General features: G+C 51.6%; 2 protein-coding genes across 2 annotated transcripts in view; one reads left to right on the top strand and one right to left on the bottom strand.

The window, feature by feature from the left end:
• The window catches only part of LOC148643888 (uncharacterized), a 49,766-nt gene extending 44,626 nt beyond the window's left edge, over positions 1–5,140 (top strand). The window contains exon 18 of the mRNA XM_088615097.1: positions 4,819–5,140. The gene's annotated coding sequence lies outside the window, so the exon portion shown is untranslated. The remainder of the gene's footprint in view (positions 1–4,818) is intronic.
• On the bottom strand, positions 2,631–17,426 carry LOC148643889 (LIM domain transcription factor LMO4-B-like). The gene is made up of 5 exons (XM_088615099.1): positions 16,883–17,426; positions 7,633–7,870; positions 5,854–5,950; positions 4,439–4,600; positions 2,631–3,862 (listed from the first exon to the last, which is right to left on the bottom strand). The coding sequence occupies exons 2-5, from the start codon at positions 7,860–7,862 to the stop codon at positions 3,854–3,856; spliced, it is 498 nt and encodes a 165-aa protein (XP_088471225.1). The 5' UTR covers positions 7,863–7,870; positions 16,883–17,426; the 3' UTR covers positions 2,631–3,853.
• Positions 17,427–18,325: the final 899 nt, after the last annotated feature.

Here is an 18,325-nt window from a genome sequence, read left to right on the forward strand (position 1 = left end):
CTTGCAGAATGATGGAAGCAAGGGTGGGAACACTTGAGGGCGGACGAGTAATAGTCGTTTGTCAAACCCGTGTCGTGCCTCTGATCTCCGGAACAGCTCCCGCTGCAGTTTGGCCCACTACAGGAGTCTTTAGACTAACCCCGAACTTTTACGGATTGCTTGATCGTTAATTTAGAGGGATTAGTTGAGGAGTTGGCTGGGCTAAAGATGCAAAGGCCCCCTGGTGTGTCTGGGCTCTTCCTGGGCTACTAGTATCCAGTGAGACAAGAACAGGGTTCTTTGACATAGTCCTGCATGCCAGGAGTGGGTGTGAGCCCCTTTCTCCATTCCATGATGAATCAATAGGTCAGTCGCACTTGAATGCGTGTCTCTTCCTCCCTCGGTCTGTTATCACTCTATAAGGCTCTAGACCAATCCTGATGGACTAGGATTCTCCTGGAGTCCAACAGTAGCTCACCACCTCTGGCACTGGTGAAGTCCAGGACTTTGATGCATCCGTTTCCTCTATTGTGATTAGTTTTGCATGTCCCCCCCAAGTTATGTGAGATTGTACCCCACAAATCCACCATTTGTTTTTCCTTTTATTATTTTCAAACTAATTCCCAAGAGATAGCATATCCCCAGAACTGGAAATTTTTGGAAATATCCCCCCCACCGTGCTCCAAGTAGAGCTCATTTCTGGAACGAGTTTCTCCGACTGCTGGTAAAAATATCCCTGCTTTTTTTTTTTCACACAGCATGAGGCGAGGAAGCTCAATGCAATTACACTCATTTGCATGTGTTAATTTGATTAATTAGTGAATATAAAAATGCTATTCTTCGACAGGAGCCACGGATGGATATATATACCTGCAAACTTTCCGATAAAAGATAAAGCCACAGAGCTGAGAAGCTATTTGTGAGACCTGCTAATTGGCAACTGAATATGTTCAGCTAATTAGCAATATGCAGATGAGGCTTGATTGGTTTGAATGCAAAGTGTAACTCACAGTGCTGAGGGATTCAGATTGTGCAGAATTTATTTTTTTTGTGCTTATCAAGATATGAAGATAATTGCAATTATGATCATTTGCATACGTTAATGAATTTGCCTGATGCTTTTTAATCACAAACGTGGAATAAATAATTGATGGAATATCAGCACCTACACAAAAGTACCAGGGCCTTTGTGACTGCAGAGCCAGCCAAAGTCCAATGCAGACACCGACTGCAGAGGAGCCTGAACAGTTTTTATTTTAGCCCTTTAAAAGTATCCATTCTCTCTCCAAAAATATGGCAGACACATTCTGACTCAACTGCAAAAGGTTTAACAGCCAGGCTGTGACTAGCTCTGTTATGGGTTGCCATTAAAATACGGCCTACTTTAAGTTTAAAGGATTATGTGAACAAGTTACAAACTTTTGCCTATTTGAAAACGGTGGAACCCAGCCTGTAGAAGGGAGAGAATTTGCTTTCAAGTGCACTACTGGCCTGATGATACACACAGGATTTATTTGTATGTTGTATGGGATTAGTTATTTCAATGGCAAAGGTGGAGAGCTGCTGCCTATATAGTACAAGATGTTTCAAGTGCTCAGGTATCATCGAAAAAGACATTATATAATAAAATATTAAAGACACATCCCAGCGGCAACAAAACCGATCGACAGTAGGCATCCAAACACATCACTGAATCCCTCCATTCATTTAACTGCTTTAGGCAATACAGGATCAAGGGGATCAAGAGCCTATCAGGGCAGGGTACAGCCTGGACAGGACATCAGTTCCTAGTAGGCCAGACAAACATGCTCACAACAGGGCTAGTTTTTGGCCAGAAGAAGAATCAGCATGCATTTGGACTGTTGGGGAAACCGGAGAACCCAACGCAGGGGGAACACAAACTCCACACAGACACCCCCCCCCAGGTCCAGAATCAAACCCAGGCACCAGGGTAACCAGGCTGACAACTGCACCCCAGTCACCCTGCAGAATCGAATACTTTCCTATCAAATGTGTTTATTCATAAGATGTGGAGAGGCCCAACGGAGGCATTAATGTTTAACCAGGATGAGAGCTCAGGATGCCAAGATCCCTCCCTCTAAGCCTTAAAAAAAATCACTCATTTAAATCTTAAAAAGCCCCTCCCCAGTGCACTGCAGTCGGTGCCTAAATTTGCAGTGCACCGGGCAGAAAAACAGAACAGGGCTGGATTATAGTTTGGGGTCTTTTTTTATTGCAGCATCTTAACAGTGCTTGCGCTAGACTGTCCCCCCCCTCCCTTCTCTTCTCCACTGCCGATGAGAAATTAACCCCTCCCTTTTAATTAGCCAGCCACGTAGATAAGTCTCATTAAATTCACACGCAGGATCGGACCAAAGTTCAGCCTCCTGTGTGCGCCGGCATGAGAGACACTCACATTTAATTGCTTCTGTAATGGTCAGAGCTCAAGCCTTTTAATTCCATCCCTCCGGGTAAAATCGGGAATGTTTGCCGAGCGTTTAGAAATGTAGCCAGCAACAAAAAGTAGAACTATAACAAACACGCAGTGCTTTACTGAGGCAGCTTCTTTTTTTGTGCAGAAGCCATCATTTGATCCCTTCTGCCGGTCAGCACTGCCAATGCGGCCAGGGAAGAAACAGACTACAACAGGCTTTTGGGTTTTTTTTTTTATTATAATAATTCAATAAGTAAGTTCTTACTTTTTTTTTGTACAGCTCTTAAAATTTGACATCCACTTAAAAACCGGATGCCGCACAAAAGACAATTCTACTATAGAATGCACGATACCTTTTTCTTTTAAAATGTACACCATTCTCCCCACCCCCCTCATTAACCATCCCCCCCCCCACACCACCAGAAAAACAAAAATAAAAAAAACTGTACAAGCCCACGAGGGAGACAGAGACGGAGAGGGAGACAGAAGGCAGAACAAGTCAGTTTAAAGACTCGGGCCGGGCCGGACCGCAGCAGGCGGTCCTGTAGGCGGGGAGCAGTCCGATAGGGACGAACTGGACTATGGGGAGACAGGAGCCACCCTAACATTTCCATTGGGGGAACCTCGTTAAGCTTTTTTTTAAAAAATGGAACCCACTTCTCCTGAATCCAACCACCACCTGTTGGGAGTCCCTTGCCTATTTTAACGTTTGTTCAGAGTTTCATCCTGTGCCGCCCCCCCCCCACCCTACAATTTGAAAGCCAGTTGATCTCTTTACCCCAAAGGGGAAGGGGGGGGAATCCCTTGACTGTGAAATAGGTTTGTTTCTCACACACACTCACCACACAAGCTGGGAATGGACCAGCCCAACTGCTATTGGGTGCATCTCGACAGCCGGCCACGAAGCAGGACCTCAGGGAGTTCGGGTCTCTTGCACACGGAGCGGAAAAGGCAGCTTTTTCTTGCAGTGAGATCGCGGGGATCAAGGCGAGTGGAGAACACGGTAGTGGGGACGTCTCTCTGCTAGGTCTCCACGTGGATCCTGATGAGCCCTGGGCACTGGTCCCTCCTCTTCAGCCCACTCCAGTCTCTTAACCGGACAAATCTCTGCCGTTGCCTGGCCCAGCATCTCCTCCCTGTCCTTCTCTCCTCCCAAGTCTGATCATTCTCTTTTTATAGTATATACAAATATATATATGGACATAGATCTCTCCCTCTCCCCCACCCCCCATTCTTGTTTTCCAAAAATAATTTATTCTGGTCCAGTGACATTACGACGAGGCGACGTCACAACACCGAAAAATCAGGAGCAGATCGAAAGTGTCCTTCTGTCGGCGGGGGACGCCGGTGGGAAGGGGGAGGGACGGAGTCCCCCCCCACCCCAACTGTCCTCGCGCTCCGTCCCTCTCCCTCCTGCGCCCCAAACCCAGGACCACCACCTCAGCAGACCTGGAGACGAAAAAGGACCGCGTCAGTTTGCAAACTAGAACAAGGATTTCACACCTTCTCCGACTGCACACGTCCGCAACAACCAACGACCCTCCGCTGCTCGGTTTTCTGAGCGAAGGCCAGACTGTCCCCGCTGTCAGACACCACCCCCCCCTTCCTGAAGGGCACGAGAACTGCCCACTGCCCGCGCTTTGGCAACTGGACTGTCATCGCTGTCCCTTTTGCCCGGGTACAGCAACATGTGGCATTGTGCCACAAGCCCGGGGCAGTGCCTGGGACTGTAGAGCTCACTCATGGTATGGGGGGCCCCCAGGGATGGATTAATTGGGGGACATGTTTAAAAAGAGAAAAATACTGGGGGGGGGGGGGTTAGTAAGATGCAGGAGGCAAATCTTTCACACCTGACTTGCAATGGGTCACCCTTTAATGATGCCCCAGCACATACCCACAATGCAATTTTGGCATCCCATAATGCAGTGCGAAACCCGCTCGCCTTTGTTCCCCCTCAACGAGAGAGAACAGACACCTCGTCAAGGGACAGGGACAGCCGGGAAGCCGAGACAGACTCTCTCCTACCTTCTGGTCAGGCAGCAGCGCACTGCTCTGTAGGGGGGGCAGGTGGCTGGACAGCAGGGCGGCGCCGCTGGGCCGGTCGTGTTCGCAGAAGATGGTCCCGTTGACGTAGTGGAAGCGGTCGCCGGGGACCAGCCGGTTCTTGCAGGTCGCGCAGGTGAAACACTGAGGGGGGGGGGAGAAGGGCAAAGCAGCCAGTCAGACACCGTCCCGCACCCCCCCCACCCCGACACGTTCCTCAGAGTGGCGCGCGCACGGCGGGCACCCCGTTAGATAGATAATACTTTATTAATCCCGTAGGGAAATTGATGAAAGGACGTTACAGCCGAGGACGTGGAGTGTTATTTCTTTTCCCCACCCCTAATTGCTTTCTCTTTTCCCAGGTGTTGCCAATTAAGTAGAAGAGGTGGGAGTGTTTAAGAGGGGAAGACGAGACCCGAGAGATCGGATACGGGGAACGGAGACAGTGGAGTGCTGTGGGGGGTTTTGGGACGTGTTGTGTCTTTTTGTTTTCAGTTAGTGTGGATGGGTGTAGACTGGAATACTTTTTTTTTTGGTACGGCCTTATTGTTTAGGCACAACCACCGTTCCAGTTGTCTCTAGTTTGTTTTTTGTTTATGGTCAGTTCTGCTTGGAATACAAATGTTGACTTCCGGTTCCCTGGATTTGCAATGATAATAAAGTTGATTTGTTTTCCCAGGGGAATCCAATCTCCCGGGTGTCCTTTTTCTTTTAGGTTGCAGCTTTTTTCCCCCTCCACCAAAAATGACAACAGTAACCCATTAACATTCATACTGGTTTAAGCAATAAAAAAAAACCTAGTCCTTACCTAGCTGTCATTAATCATACTGAAGAACAGTATGATCACTTCTTTTGCTTTGTGCAATTACATACAATTTCCATTAACACCTTTAGGACCCATAATAGAGTTCTTACACTAAAAGCAAGACATGGCAAACGGCATCACATCTCTGCTGCTACTCCATAGCTCCGCGAGTTCTCACCCAGAACTAGTTTGTGGAACGTGATGCGAACACTCGACAAGTCATATAATAATTCCCTACACTTATCTGCACTTTTCTGGACACTCAACTCGGAGCTCTTTACAGGTGATGGGGAATCCCACTACCGCCACCAGTGTGCAGCCCCACCTGGATGATGCGCCAGTCCGCTCCCCACACACACCAGCTCTCAGTGGGGAGGAGAGCAGAGTGATGGAGCCAGTTCAGACATGGTGGTTATGAGGAGGCCATGATGGGTAAAGGCCAGGGGGGAAATTTGGCCAGGACACCAGGGTAACACCCCTTGGAAGAGGTTTTTTTTCGGCATCTCAAAGCTGGCTTTCGGAATTTGAAATGTGGGTAATGATTCACCCGGGGGAGGGTGTCGACCGATCCGGGGACACGGAGACGACTCACCTTGAGGTGGTAGGCGTTGCCCTGCGCTCTCATCACCATCTCGTTGGCGGGGATGGACTGCCCACAGGCGCTGCAAGCCCCACTGTGTCCGAATAGCCTGCAGGGACGACAGAGGCCAGCAGGGGGTCACTCTCGGGCTGAACAGCCACCCCCTGAGCCTGCGCCAGGAGGGACTCTCTCCTTAAACCCACGGCCGCCGGAGCTGGGAGGAAAAACGCTTTTTCCAGGGTTTTCACAAGGATGTACCAGTGGCGACTTTGCCACCCCCTGTAGGGTGTGGAATTGTTGTACCTCCTTCAGACATATGCATAGCAGGGATACGCTTTTGAACCCCCCTTTAATACATGCAGCCCAACAGAGGTTTCAAACAAGTGGGTTAAACCTTAATTGGACCATTTAACTAGGGGGTTTTCCCAGATCCAAGTTAGGGACCCCCTAAAGAGTCCCCCCCCCCCCCCCCCCCGCAGTCCCTTCGCCGTGGCCCTAGCCAGCTTCTCCCCACCCCCCGCCGGCCCTCCTTCCCCTCATCAACATCCCAGCTCCGGCTGCACGCCGTAATGAATTTTTGATCTGAATTCAAACAGTAATTTAATAAGGGACGCCAGAGAGAAACTCGGCTCTCCCTAATTAATGTTTGTCCTTTCATCGGACTCCAACCTCCGCGGTGCGCAATTTGACAACAAAGCCATGCCCTTTGGATTAGCGGCGTCATGCATATTTAATGCCCTGTAATTTACATACACGTGACAATGTGTGCGGCCAGAGCACGCGCACGCACTACCGCCGCAGGAAGGGGAGACCACCCGGTGTACCGCTGCGGTACATTCTTAAAAGTGCGCGGGCTGGCAAGCTACAGGCCTCCCTTACACCTGATGGGGCTCAGCTCGGACGAGCTCTGCCAGGTACACCCTTGTTTGCTGGGCGGCGGTTTCTTTACCACGCCAGGACAACCTTTTGGTTTCTGAGCCACCAGGAGCGGCACCACCATAGGGTTCGACGCTGCAGGAATAAAGAAGGAATTTCACACCAGAAAACCCCCCACCGACACCCCCCCGGGGTGCAACCCAGGTATACCAGCTTTGATTCACGGTAAACTTTTCAAACCCAGCCCGTGTGGCTATTGCCCTTAAAAAGCTAGTGGCCACCCCTCTTCTGTTCCTGTTGGAATGTGGCCACGCGCGGGCCTCCAGGATCCCGTTTACCCCCGGAGAATGGAAGTGTGCCCACTGGCGCCATTTTTCCCCTGGCAGTGCCGCAGGCCAGGGGGCACAAGCCCATCCTGTGTTCCCACGCCAGGCTCTCGCAGACGCCAGGCCGAGAGCTCGGAGCCTGGCAGGGGCCGTCCTCCCCCCCCCCCATCCCCCACCTTCTCCCATAAAACCCGGCATGGCGCTCGGTGCAGGCTCCGGCGTGATGAAGGAGCTCTCTGTTCCTGCCCCTGCCTCGCTACTGGGCTTCGATTTTCCCCCATAAAAAAAAAACACGATTCCCTGCTGAGCTGCAAACTGTGCAAGAGAACAAAATCCTGATTGAAATGCCCCCCCCCAACCTACCACCCACCAACTGCGGGCGATCGATGTGATGCGCTGTTGCGTCCCTCGTTCGGCTTCAAAAGACTCTCTCCTTGCCACTCGGCTGTTTTTTCCCCAGCATGTCGCCCGACTCGCACCTTGGCTTCACCTACCTATCCGCACAAGCAGGCTGCACGGGCACCCCCCCCCATGACCTCCGACCCTTGACCTCCCCTCCCCCATGACCTCCGACCCTTGACCCCTTTACCTGAGGTAGTCGTTCCTGCACAGGATCATCCCGCTCTTGCTGTAGCAGGACGTGCCGATCTCGCCCAGCTGGGCCTGGCAGCAGGAGCACTTCAGGCAGCGGGTGTGCCAGTAGTGGTCCATGGAGTACAAGAGGAAGCGGTCCGCGATCCGGCCGCCGCAGCCGGCGCACGAGCGGGGAGGGGAGCCGCCCCCCGCCACCGCCACCGCCTCCGACCGGCTGTTCACCATGGCAGGGGCTGGGGGAGCAAGCAGAGACAGGGTGGAGGAAAAAAAAAAATTAAAAATCAAGCAAGGTGGCAACCAGCAGGGGGCGCTCACGATCAAACTACCATGTGGGTTTCAGATCGCGTAGACCGACAAATCGGGAGCAAGCACACACACACACAAGCGTCCCTGACGACGACAAAACGTCTTTATACTCCAAAGCCAACTCCAGAGGGGCAGAATCCAGCTACATCCCGGGATAAAGGTTCCTCCTGATCGGATCTTTGCTTCCGGCACGTTCTAGATTCTCCAGCATCTGGGAGACTCGCCGCCCCACCGCTCTGTATTAAACACTACTCTTGGTCCTTTCCCACGCCGACGATCATGCGGGGAACAAAGCCGGCAGACGGCACAGACAGAACCTTTGTCTTTAAGGGTTGCCAGCTTTGGGTCCGAGATCAACAGCGACCGGCCCAGAAAGTTTTAAAAACAGAGGCCCAGTGCACAGCAAGTCGATAATCCTCACACTGGAACTCGGGGTTCACATGAACCCCTTAGGCCTTGCTCCCAGATGAGGGCTAAGCAACAATAAGTCAAGGCTCTTGACCCACAACTGGAAGGTTGCAGGTTCGAATCCCATGTGGTGCAATCCTGTTGTACTCTCTTGTTGTACCAAGTACTTCAAAACTCGGATCACTTCACTTCGTACAACAGGGCGTTTGATTGACGTTTCTTTGGAGAAAAGAGGAAGCAAGATATTAACCCCATGGAAAGCACATTCTAGAATAGTCTGGTTAGATCTCCTATTGTCTTAATAATTAACAATAAACAAGCATGATATTAAAACATAGCTTGACACTAAAGTCTGACCCCTCCATGGAGGATGCAGATAGCTGCAAACTGTGGTCAATTAACACGTTCCCCAAACGAGCCTCTTCTGTATCACAGCTACCCAAGTCGACTCCCCCCCCCTTCCCAGCCCCTGGCAGCAGTCTAACCAACCACCCGAGCCAATCCAAGAGAACGTTTGACACCCCAAGATTAACGAGGTTCAGTTGCTGGGGTGGCCCGGCCACTGCAGTCAGATGGGCGCCCCATCTCGGCGACGCGTAAAAGCTGAAGACCTCGGCTGAGGACGTCTTGGGTGGCCTGCCTTGCACTCACGGCGACCCCGACCCTGAACTGCTTCCGGGTCATGGGCTTGACAACAGGCCGCTGCCGTGGAAACCCTCGAGCGCTCACCGTCACGCACTCTACCCCAAGCGCATGCATGTTCCGATTCCCCCCCGGGATTATTTTACTGCCAAATGTCTCTCTTCACACATTTGAGCTTCACAATAAGGCCTGTAAGTCCTGGCACTTGGCCTTGACTTCTACATACCAGCCTGAAAGCCTGGGGTCCTCATCCGTCCCCAACCTGCTGTGGAACGGGAGGCATCCCTGCAACCACCCCACTCCCCACAGGCCCGACAGGAAGTGGAATTTGGAATTCACGTAGGAGCAACACGAGACGGGACTGCAGCGGGGGTGTAAAGAGCAAGAGAGCTGGAGAGGCGAGCCGACGTCCGTACCCTGTACCACCCGGTTCCCCACCTCCGCCCCTCAAGAGTGGGCCGCAGGAAGCAGGCACTGGAGACAGCTCAAAAAGGGGGCAGCGCGGGGCTCCACCCTGCGGGGTCGCTCCAGGGTCGGCCGAGGGAATAAGGGCACAGGAAGACCACCTGACCTCACCGCAGGAGGGGGACCTGGAGCGAACCAGCGACCAGTGCCTGCCTCTCGGCTGCTCAGGGCACAGGCCGGGCCAGCTTTCCCACGCTCTGGGATAATGAGAAGCTTCTGGTGGGGGTCCGGGGGGGGGGGCTACAGGGACCCGAGCCTCTGTTCCTGGCTGCAACCTGCCACTACAGCGACAGGCGAGGCTGTGAGCAAGCACACGGCTTCCCCAAGCCTGTTTCCAATTTGAAACCGGATACGTCAGGCAGTGCATTACCGGGGAAGGAATTAGCCAATTGCTTTACCAGGAAGCAACCCGCCCTTGATGCCAAAGATCTAGCTATTCCAGCCAACAGGTTCCGCAAGAGTGTGACCTCGCGGCTCTCCAGGCTCCAGATTGCATACTACGTACAGCAGCCCCCACCAGCCCACAGGAGAGCAGGAGCCCCCCATGGTGCTCTAGAATGAGGAAGCCAGTGACTGGTAGAGTGTGTTGGCAATCGAATTACTCCTTGGGGGGTGGGGGGGGTTGAGTCAACTAACCCGATTTGCCTGCCATTTGTTTCACTGCCACTTTGTAGCGGTAAACCCAACCCACCCTGGTACATCACCACGCATAAACCAGGCTGTTGTGATGCCACAAGGTGCGTCGGCACCCATGGCTGTGCGCTTGCGAAGCTTTGCTCTCCTGGTGGGTTTTGGAAGCCTGGGAAGAACTAAAATTAAGTGCAGTCCAAGCCGAGCAGGAGACATGACTGAGACAGCAGGAGGTAGTTAAATGTATTAAATTGAAGACAAGCCTGCATTTCTGACTACTGTGTCTAATGGGCGACGGCCGGGGAGAAGTTAAAAGATCAGAGAGCTGCAAACAGCCAATCATGTAATGACTGTAAAACAGGAACCATCATCACTGAATGTGCTGCGAGAGACTCCAGGGCAGGGAAGTGCTGTACCAAAGAGACAGGCCTGCCAGTTTTAAAAGGAAGTCACTACTCCGGGCAGCTTAAGGCACAGAACAGTTCTCGCTGCACCCAATTAAGCCAAAACAAATTCTGCTCCATTGTTAATATTTGGGGTGGAATCAAAGCAGGTCGACTCTAGGAGCAAGGATCACAGCTGTGGAACACATTCTGCAGACCAGAACAAACCTTCATTTCATCTCAATTCCAATGCACCAAGAGCACGCGGGTTTTAAAGCAGCCAAGTTATGCTTTCTCTGCAACTCCAGTCTGCACAGAGTCACCACTGCCATTCCTTGCAATCAGTTCTCACCTGTAACATGCTACATCTCAACTCCGAGCGACTCTGTAAAGAGAGCTCCAGGAGCTTGGATATCGTTTGTGCACACAGATCCAGCATTCCATGAACCTGCTGGACTGGTTTGACAGAACAGGAAGTGAATTACGGCAATAAGGGAGAAAAAATAAACAGCGATCAGGATTCAACAAAAAGGCAGGGCGATCCTTTGGAGACCAAGGAAAACTGGAGTGTTTTGTTGGATGCTTTAGCGATGGTGCAGGCCAATTTTCAAAAGGCAAGATGGGGACGTCTGCCTATAGATACCATGGAGTGGAGCTGCTGATGAGCAAGTTGAGCACACAAACACAAAAGGCATGCATTCAAAATCCCCTCCACACACACACACACCTCCCAGCAGTTTACAGCGGCATCTATAAAGCTTATCAGCCAATCCAGACTGGATAAGAAAACAATATTCCAGTGTTGGAAAGCAGACACGGTCTGATAAGTTATCCCAGTAACAATGATGGTATTAATAGCTGTGCCTCAGTCAGGCCCGGGATTAAAAAAAAAAATAATACAGTCTTCTGACCGAGTATCAAAACAGACTTCTCTCATTCCAAAATCAACAATTCCGGTCCAGAGGCAACATGCTAAATTATACTTTTTTTTTTATTGGAAGATTTGAGACACCCCTCTCCCCCCACGTATCCACAGTAAAACTTGAACTAGCTCAGAAAACGCAATAAACATGCCAGGTTTTTAGGATTTGGACTTTTTTCCCCTTCCGTTTTAGGGTCTAAGCAGTCCAGAACTCTTCAAACAGAGATGTACTTATTTCCAGGTTCAGAATTCCCAGGGCTGCACGTCGACAGAACTTCAGGAATGGAAACGGGGGCGTTTTCAAAGCCAAAGCATTAGAGACACATTTTTGTTTTTTGCTGTTCGGCTGAACATTCCTTCAAGTGGAAAAACTCCCACTAACTTGGCTGAGCTGCTGCTGAAGAGGGGCAGGTGTCTCGGTCAGGAGCCGTCACAATTTAATTGGGCACACCTGGCTTTTAAAAGTACATTACACATGTAGTTTGATCACACCAGGGGGTTACAACTGCAGCTCTGGAGGGCCAGAACCTTTCTGCTGCTTCTCCTCCTCAGCCCTAAATTACCTAATTGAGCTCATTATTTGCTTAATCGGACAAAGTGGAGCTTTTCCTTGTTCTTGAGCAGCTGGAGTTTTTAAGAGCCCCTGGAAACCTGCAGGACAGCAGCCCCCAGCAAGCGGAACCGATGCGATAATGGGAGGGAGCTTAACTCATCCGTGCAGAACTCTTCCATGAGTCCAGTTTCTCGACAGAGCTCACCTGGGACTGAGCCGGACCACAGAGCAGTTCCCTTGGGTCGTCATCGTCCTGACAGCCCCACAGGGGAGAAGGTGGTCAATCGGCAGTCCATTCCACTACAATCCACTCCAGGACCTCCGCTTCACCCCTTGTCCTGCTCATCCCACAGGTCAGCGGTTTAATAAACACCGAGCCGGGTGGAGCCGAACTCTGCGATTGATTTGGATATGGAACATTTCAGGGGTGACTGACCCTAGTCCAAGCAGGTCACCCCTTAAATCACCACCTTGTAAAAGACATGAACCAGGAGCTTTCGTTAATTTTAGCCAATTAATTGATTCAATTAAAAACAGAATTGCAGGGTGTTTGCATTTAATTTTTTTTTTTAAAAAGCTTTTATTTCCCCCTTACACGGCTTAAATACAGCCCTCGCCTGCTTCCGTAGGCGAGACAAAACGGACGATTTAAGGGTGGCCCGTAAAAACATGCTGGATTTTGGCTCTCCAGAGGGGTGCTTTCAAAATTACAACCATCGCCAATTACCAAAAAGAGAAGGACAAAAGCCTATTTTCTTGCCCAGCTGCCTTGTTATTTTTCCTGTATATCTATCTCACTTATCGCTCCATGCCTTTATTTTCCCCCCTCGCCATGACATCGCAGTGTTTCTCCTCAGAGAGAGAGACGGGTTGTAGCCCTGCTACAGAAAGAGGGGCCAGATGAAAGACCAGGAAGATGTCGATTTTTTTTTTTTTTAAGTGGTCATTTTGTGTCTACACCACATCAGTACAGTAGGATCCTTCTATAAAAGAGGGGAAAAAATTGCAGGATGGTCTTCAATGAACCTCTTAAGAAAGTGAAGGTGTACACCCTGCTAGGTCTGTACTTTTAAAGCTACAAAAAAAAAAACACACACCTCTTAGAAAATAAGCAGCAAGCTCCGTTTCGGCTCCTTTCCAGCCTCGATGAACTTTCTAACTTCATCGCAGAGCGGATCAAGAAAAACAACTTTAATTTTCTGTGTGCAAAGCGAACGGACTGCTTTTGTGAACGCGTTCCGAGAAAGGAACGACTTCCACAAACGTCCCCTGCGGTGCCACCTCTTCACACCGTGATTTGATCCGGCAGTTTTGGGCTTCACGGGCCTTCCACGACGGGAGAGGACGCGTCGCATGCTGGTGGCACATCTCCAAATGAGCAAAATGTGACAGCGGAGTCTTGGGAGCTGGGATGCACCTCCCAGGGCTCCAGCCCAGCGACTGCGAACAGCCCGACGGCTCCCGGGCAACGAGAAAGTTTTCCCCGCGAGAGAGGTGGAGCAGCCGAGGGTCACAGGGGAACGGAAAACAGGACCCAACTCCACAGCCACTCCCTGCGATCCCGGACAGTGTGGGCCTCGGAAGGGCTCGGCGAACAGCACAGGGCAACAGTGGGAACGTGGCAAGAGCGCATTTAAAACCGAGAAGTTTGGGGGCGGGGGGGGACTGCTTTGCCCAAAGGGTGGTAGAGGTGTGGAACAAGCCGATACTTCTTTCGAGACGCAGCCGGCTGGGTCCCAGGGACCAACGACCTACTAACTTCAAAACAGCCTCGACTGCCTGAATTGCTCTAACCCTCAGCACTAATTGCAAACCTATAAGCGACTCGCAAATAAAACCAGCGTTTCACACATTTAAACCATCAGGGGTCCTTCCCCAGGGCTTGCTGCCTGCCCAATGGAAAGAACAGCCCTGGACACAAAAAAAATCCAGGGTTTTCATTAGCGGCCCCCTAGCTTTATCTACAAGAAGCGTTATACTAGTAGGTTGTTTTTTTTTTAAGTTGGATCCAATATAAGACAAGGCGAAAGAAAACCTGCTCAGTCAAAACATTTTTAACACTGCGGCTTGCCAAACACACCACATGAAACTACAGGCTTGGGACACATGGGTTCCACTGTAGTTAAGCTAATGCTGTCAATTAAAGAGACACACGGCCAGCTCTGGGAGCTACAGGGTGCCGGAGTTGTGGAACTGAAACGATCTCCCATCTCTTCGGCTATCACACCACCCCTGCTCCAGCAGTCAAGACCAACCCGAGTAGAATTAATTATTTTACAGCAACCACCTCAGTGATCTGGGCACTGATAATCTGCTAGAGCAATAGAAAAGACAGGGAGGAACAGAGTCTGGGGCTCAGCGTCTGTGCTCTCGGGGGTTTGAGCTGGAGCACCTTCTGTGTGGAGTCTGCATGTTTTCTTGAGGCAAGAGGGGAAACAACCCCCCTCCCAAGCCGAGGGGAGCGGAGGGGATCCCCATTACCTGTAAAGTGTTTTGAGTGGGGTGTCCAGAAAAGTGCTTTATAAAAGTGTTAGGATTATATTATTCCTAAAGCTCCCCCAAAAAAGTGCCATTATACAGCTCACAAGCCCATGGCCTATCTGCTACCCTCCCCATTCCTCTCCCCCTAAGTCACTACACTGTACTACTGCCCCCCCCAGACCAGGTCTTTACTGAAACAAGCCGTTGATCGGGCTGACGAGACGCCCGCAGCCCGGAGCCGCCGTGCTCAACTCCTGACGCTCCTGCGACGGCCTCTTCCGCAGGGACGCGCACGCAGCACGTTTCCGGGGAAACCGGACGCCACGCCGCCGCGTGCCCTCACAGCTGTCCCGCGCTCGGGCTTGCGGGACGAGGGACTTAATTGACAACCCACCCACCCACACTAATATAGCGTAATGCGTGTATATATGGCGCCATTTCACACGGGGAACGCTGGTCCCTCGCGTCTTTTAACGGAAATAGCGCAGCCCCCTTCTCCCCGACGTCTCGTCCCGCTTTCTAAAAAGACTTAAATACGCCTACAAGTTCTGCGAATTGTTAATTACGACAAAATGGCGATAACAACAGTGTAACAGAAGCGGCCGTTTCCGCCTTAAACGAAATAAAACGTGTGTGTGTGGGGGGGGGAGTCACTCCGTCGAGTTCACTACTGACCTTGGTCTCCGAAAACGTTTGACGGCCGCCAAAACAAAGTGTTTGAGCCGGCCGGGACAGCTGTACTGTGTGTCCCCCGCTCTTTAAGTCACGAAACCTACATTTGAAGAGCTCACAATCCTGCAACACTTTCCAAGTACATTCAACGCCCGCCGTAGTTTTCTGCAATTGAGTTCCCCCACCCCCCCTCCTGCATACAAAGCAGGGAGTTTGTAACGCTTCTCATTAAAAATCTCTAAATCTTCCACACAGAAAAACTGCTAGACGCTGGCGGAGGAATATGGAAATTATTATTTTTTTTACTAAAGCCAAGCCTGACTTTCTGTAGCGGAGATATTTAGATATTTGAAAGTACACAGCGACATAAGACACCTCAGAAGACTGTATAAATCTTCCCAAGCGACTTTTTTTACACCACTTTTTAAAACAAACATAGGAGAATGCGACCGAGACACCGTTGTACAAAAACGCCCATGCCCTCCCAAACAGTATCTGCAGATTTATGTCTGACGCAAGGGATGAATCTCTTAATGACAACAGGAATGATAATGCACTGATTTTAACGTCAAAGTCTGAGAGCGATGTCAAATTTACAGGGCTGTGGCTGATGAAGGAAGTTTTTCCTACAACGAGGAGAGAAGTGAACAGCGACAGCGGCCGTCTTTTTGAAAATATGACTCCACTCGCTGGGGAATAATCTCGGTCTGTTGCCCAAATCAACTCTCAAGAAAAATATAGAACAGCGCTGCATAGACTCGGACATCCCACGAAAACCGCACAAGTCCCGACTTTCTCTCGCCACACGCCTGCGTGCTCTCAAACCGGTATGACCCGGGAGAAACCGAACAGGTTTCTTAAAAACCTGCGATGAACTTTCAAAATGAAGGAAGCCGGCGTCTGGAGATCCATCAGCCCGTCTCTACCCCCCCCTCTCAATCCCCGAGACATGTTCACAAAGCAAGGGGCAGAATGTCAACACCCCAAAACCATGCCTTTACAGCGCTGAAGTTAAAAAAAACAACAACAACCACCACCAAGTTTAAATCCGTAGGCAGAACTCAAGTGTGTCCCCCCGCGGTGGCTGTGAAACTCGGCCGGAGATGGTGGGGGCCTCTTAATTAAAATAAATTACCTCTGACTACCCTCCAACTCGACATACCGCCCTAAGAAGAAAAAAAAAAGCATGCCAACGCCACATTCAGCCACGGTCAGACAAGTTGGCACCACAGTAGATTAGCAATATATCCATCTCGTATAATAATGCGCTCGGGGACTATAACTACCTCACCGTTTCATTAGAAGAAGTCATTTCTTTTTTTAATTAACACAGCTGAGGAATCTGCTTTTTTTAGAGCACTGCGTGTACCTCTAAGCGTGAGTGTGTGTGTGTGGATGTAAGGGGGGCGGTGGGCTTTTAGTTCTCATTTCCTTTTTTTACCAACAACAACAAAAGCAGAACGGAGCCCGGTCTGCGCTGTCCGACAGCGGGCACGGAGGAGCGCTCATCGCTCCGGGCCGCCTGAACGAGCCGACCCCGGCCGGCAGGGAAACTACTCCCGATCGCTCTCGCCTCCCTCGCCTGGCACGCCGCCCAATCCCGGACCCCGGGGGACGCTGCCTGCTGTCTGTTCGGAACTTAAAAACACGGACCTTCGGACCCTGCAGAGAATTTTAATCCCCTCCGATTTCCAGGCGTGCGACACCGCCGGGAGCAAGACCGACAGAGTCCGGGCGCAACCCCGAACCACAGACCGGGAGGAAGAGGCGAGAGACAACTCACCTTGCCGGGCAGCGCGCAAGCAGTCGCCCGTCCCGCGGAGGTGCAGATCACAAGACGAAGCCGTCCCGCGGGGGGGGAAATTCACTTTAAAACAAATTGTTCGTGGACTTGATTCAGCCCTCAAGTCTTGCCGTATCCCTCCCCCGGAAGACAGACAGGGGGAAGAAAAAAAAAAGTCTGTTCTTCTTATCGTACAGCAGGACAGACCGGAGAGAAGCACAGCCCCGCTCGGTCCCCTCTCGGCGAGCTCCTGTCCTGTTTAAAGGCGCGCCCGCGTCCGAGACTAATAGTTTAGTAAAGGACCCCCCAAAAGAAGGGGGTGGAGGGGGGGGGCGGCGCGTCGGCACGTGAATGCGGCGTGGGACGGGCGCGGAGCTCTCTACGCTCAAGGAGAGAAGGAAACCAAACCAAACAAAACAAAAAAAATCCGAATTTGTCCAAACTGGAAGCGCACAGCACAGCCCGCACACGCCACACCGGAAAGACTCACGCCAGACTCAGAGCGAGCGGGCCTTTAAATGCTTCCTTTGTGACGTCACAGGGGTGCAGCCTCCTCCCCCCCCGGAGCCATTGAGCAGGGAAGGGGGCGTGGCGTCTGACAGCATGATCGATGTCTGTTTAAAGAACTGCTCTCTCGTGCCCTCATTAGCTCGCTCGTAATCAACCCGCCGCCGAGTCCGGTCCCGTCCGCTCCCTCTCCTGTCTCTCTTTCTCCAGCGCTCGTCACTGCCTTCCCCACACCCCCCCCCCCATCCATCCCCAAAACTCAGGCCATGTGGCTTGATGTGGCTACATCGGTCTCCGTGCGAGACCTAGTCACGGCTACACGGGGCTGATTCGTGAGAACTAGGATGTCTGGGATCGATGATCCCCCCCGCCGGCAGATCACACAGCCTGGAGACAGCCCAGGGAAGTTGGCAAAGGAGAAGAATGGGATGGCTCGTTTCCGGGGTCATCTTTCAGCCGTCAGGTCGGACGGCCAGTTCCGGGCCCGCACCAGGCTCGGCCTGAAGCGGTGTCCCCTGTCCTCGGTTTCAACCGCGCCCCTCGGTGGTTTCCCACTCGCGGGTCCCCGCGGGGTTAACTTCGTCACCGGCGCGGTATAGCGAATTGACCCCCTGCTCATGGCGACGGGCGAAGTGCGGAGCTCTGAGGTGGAATGACTACCATTGCTAGAAACTGTCATCCAAAAAAGAACTCGTAATTGTGCGGTATACAACTGGGTAAATATACCATAGATCCTGCATTGAAAGCAGTTCGGTAGGCGGGGAAGAAGCGTGGCTCTCTCTAGCCGAGCTAGAACCGAGCACTAGTTCCTATTTGGATTTTAATCACACAATCCCCTGCTGTCTCCCCCCCGCCCGATCGAACAGCAGACGAGCTAACTCACCGCCGGCAGGGGTCTGTGGCGGTCAAGGGCAGGGCCAGTTTAACCACACCTGT

The sequence above is a fragment of the Lepisosteus platostomus genome, chromosome 21, assembly GCF_059453375.1.
Source record: "Lepisosteus platostomus isolate fLepPlt1 chromosome 21, fLepPlt1.hap1, whole genome shotgun sequence".
In the NCBI taxonomy this organism is placed as follows: Eukaryota; Metazoa; Chordata; class Actinopteri; order Semionotiformes; family Lepisosteidae; genus Lepisosteus; species Lepisosteus platostomus.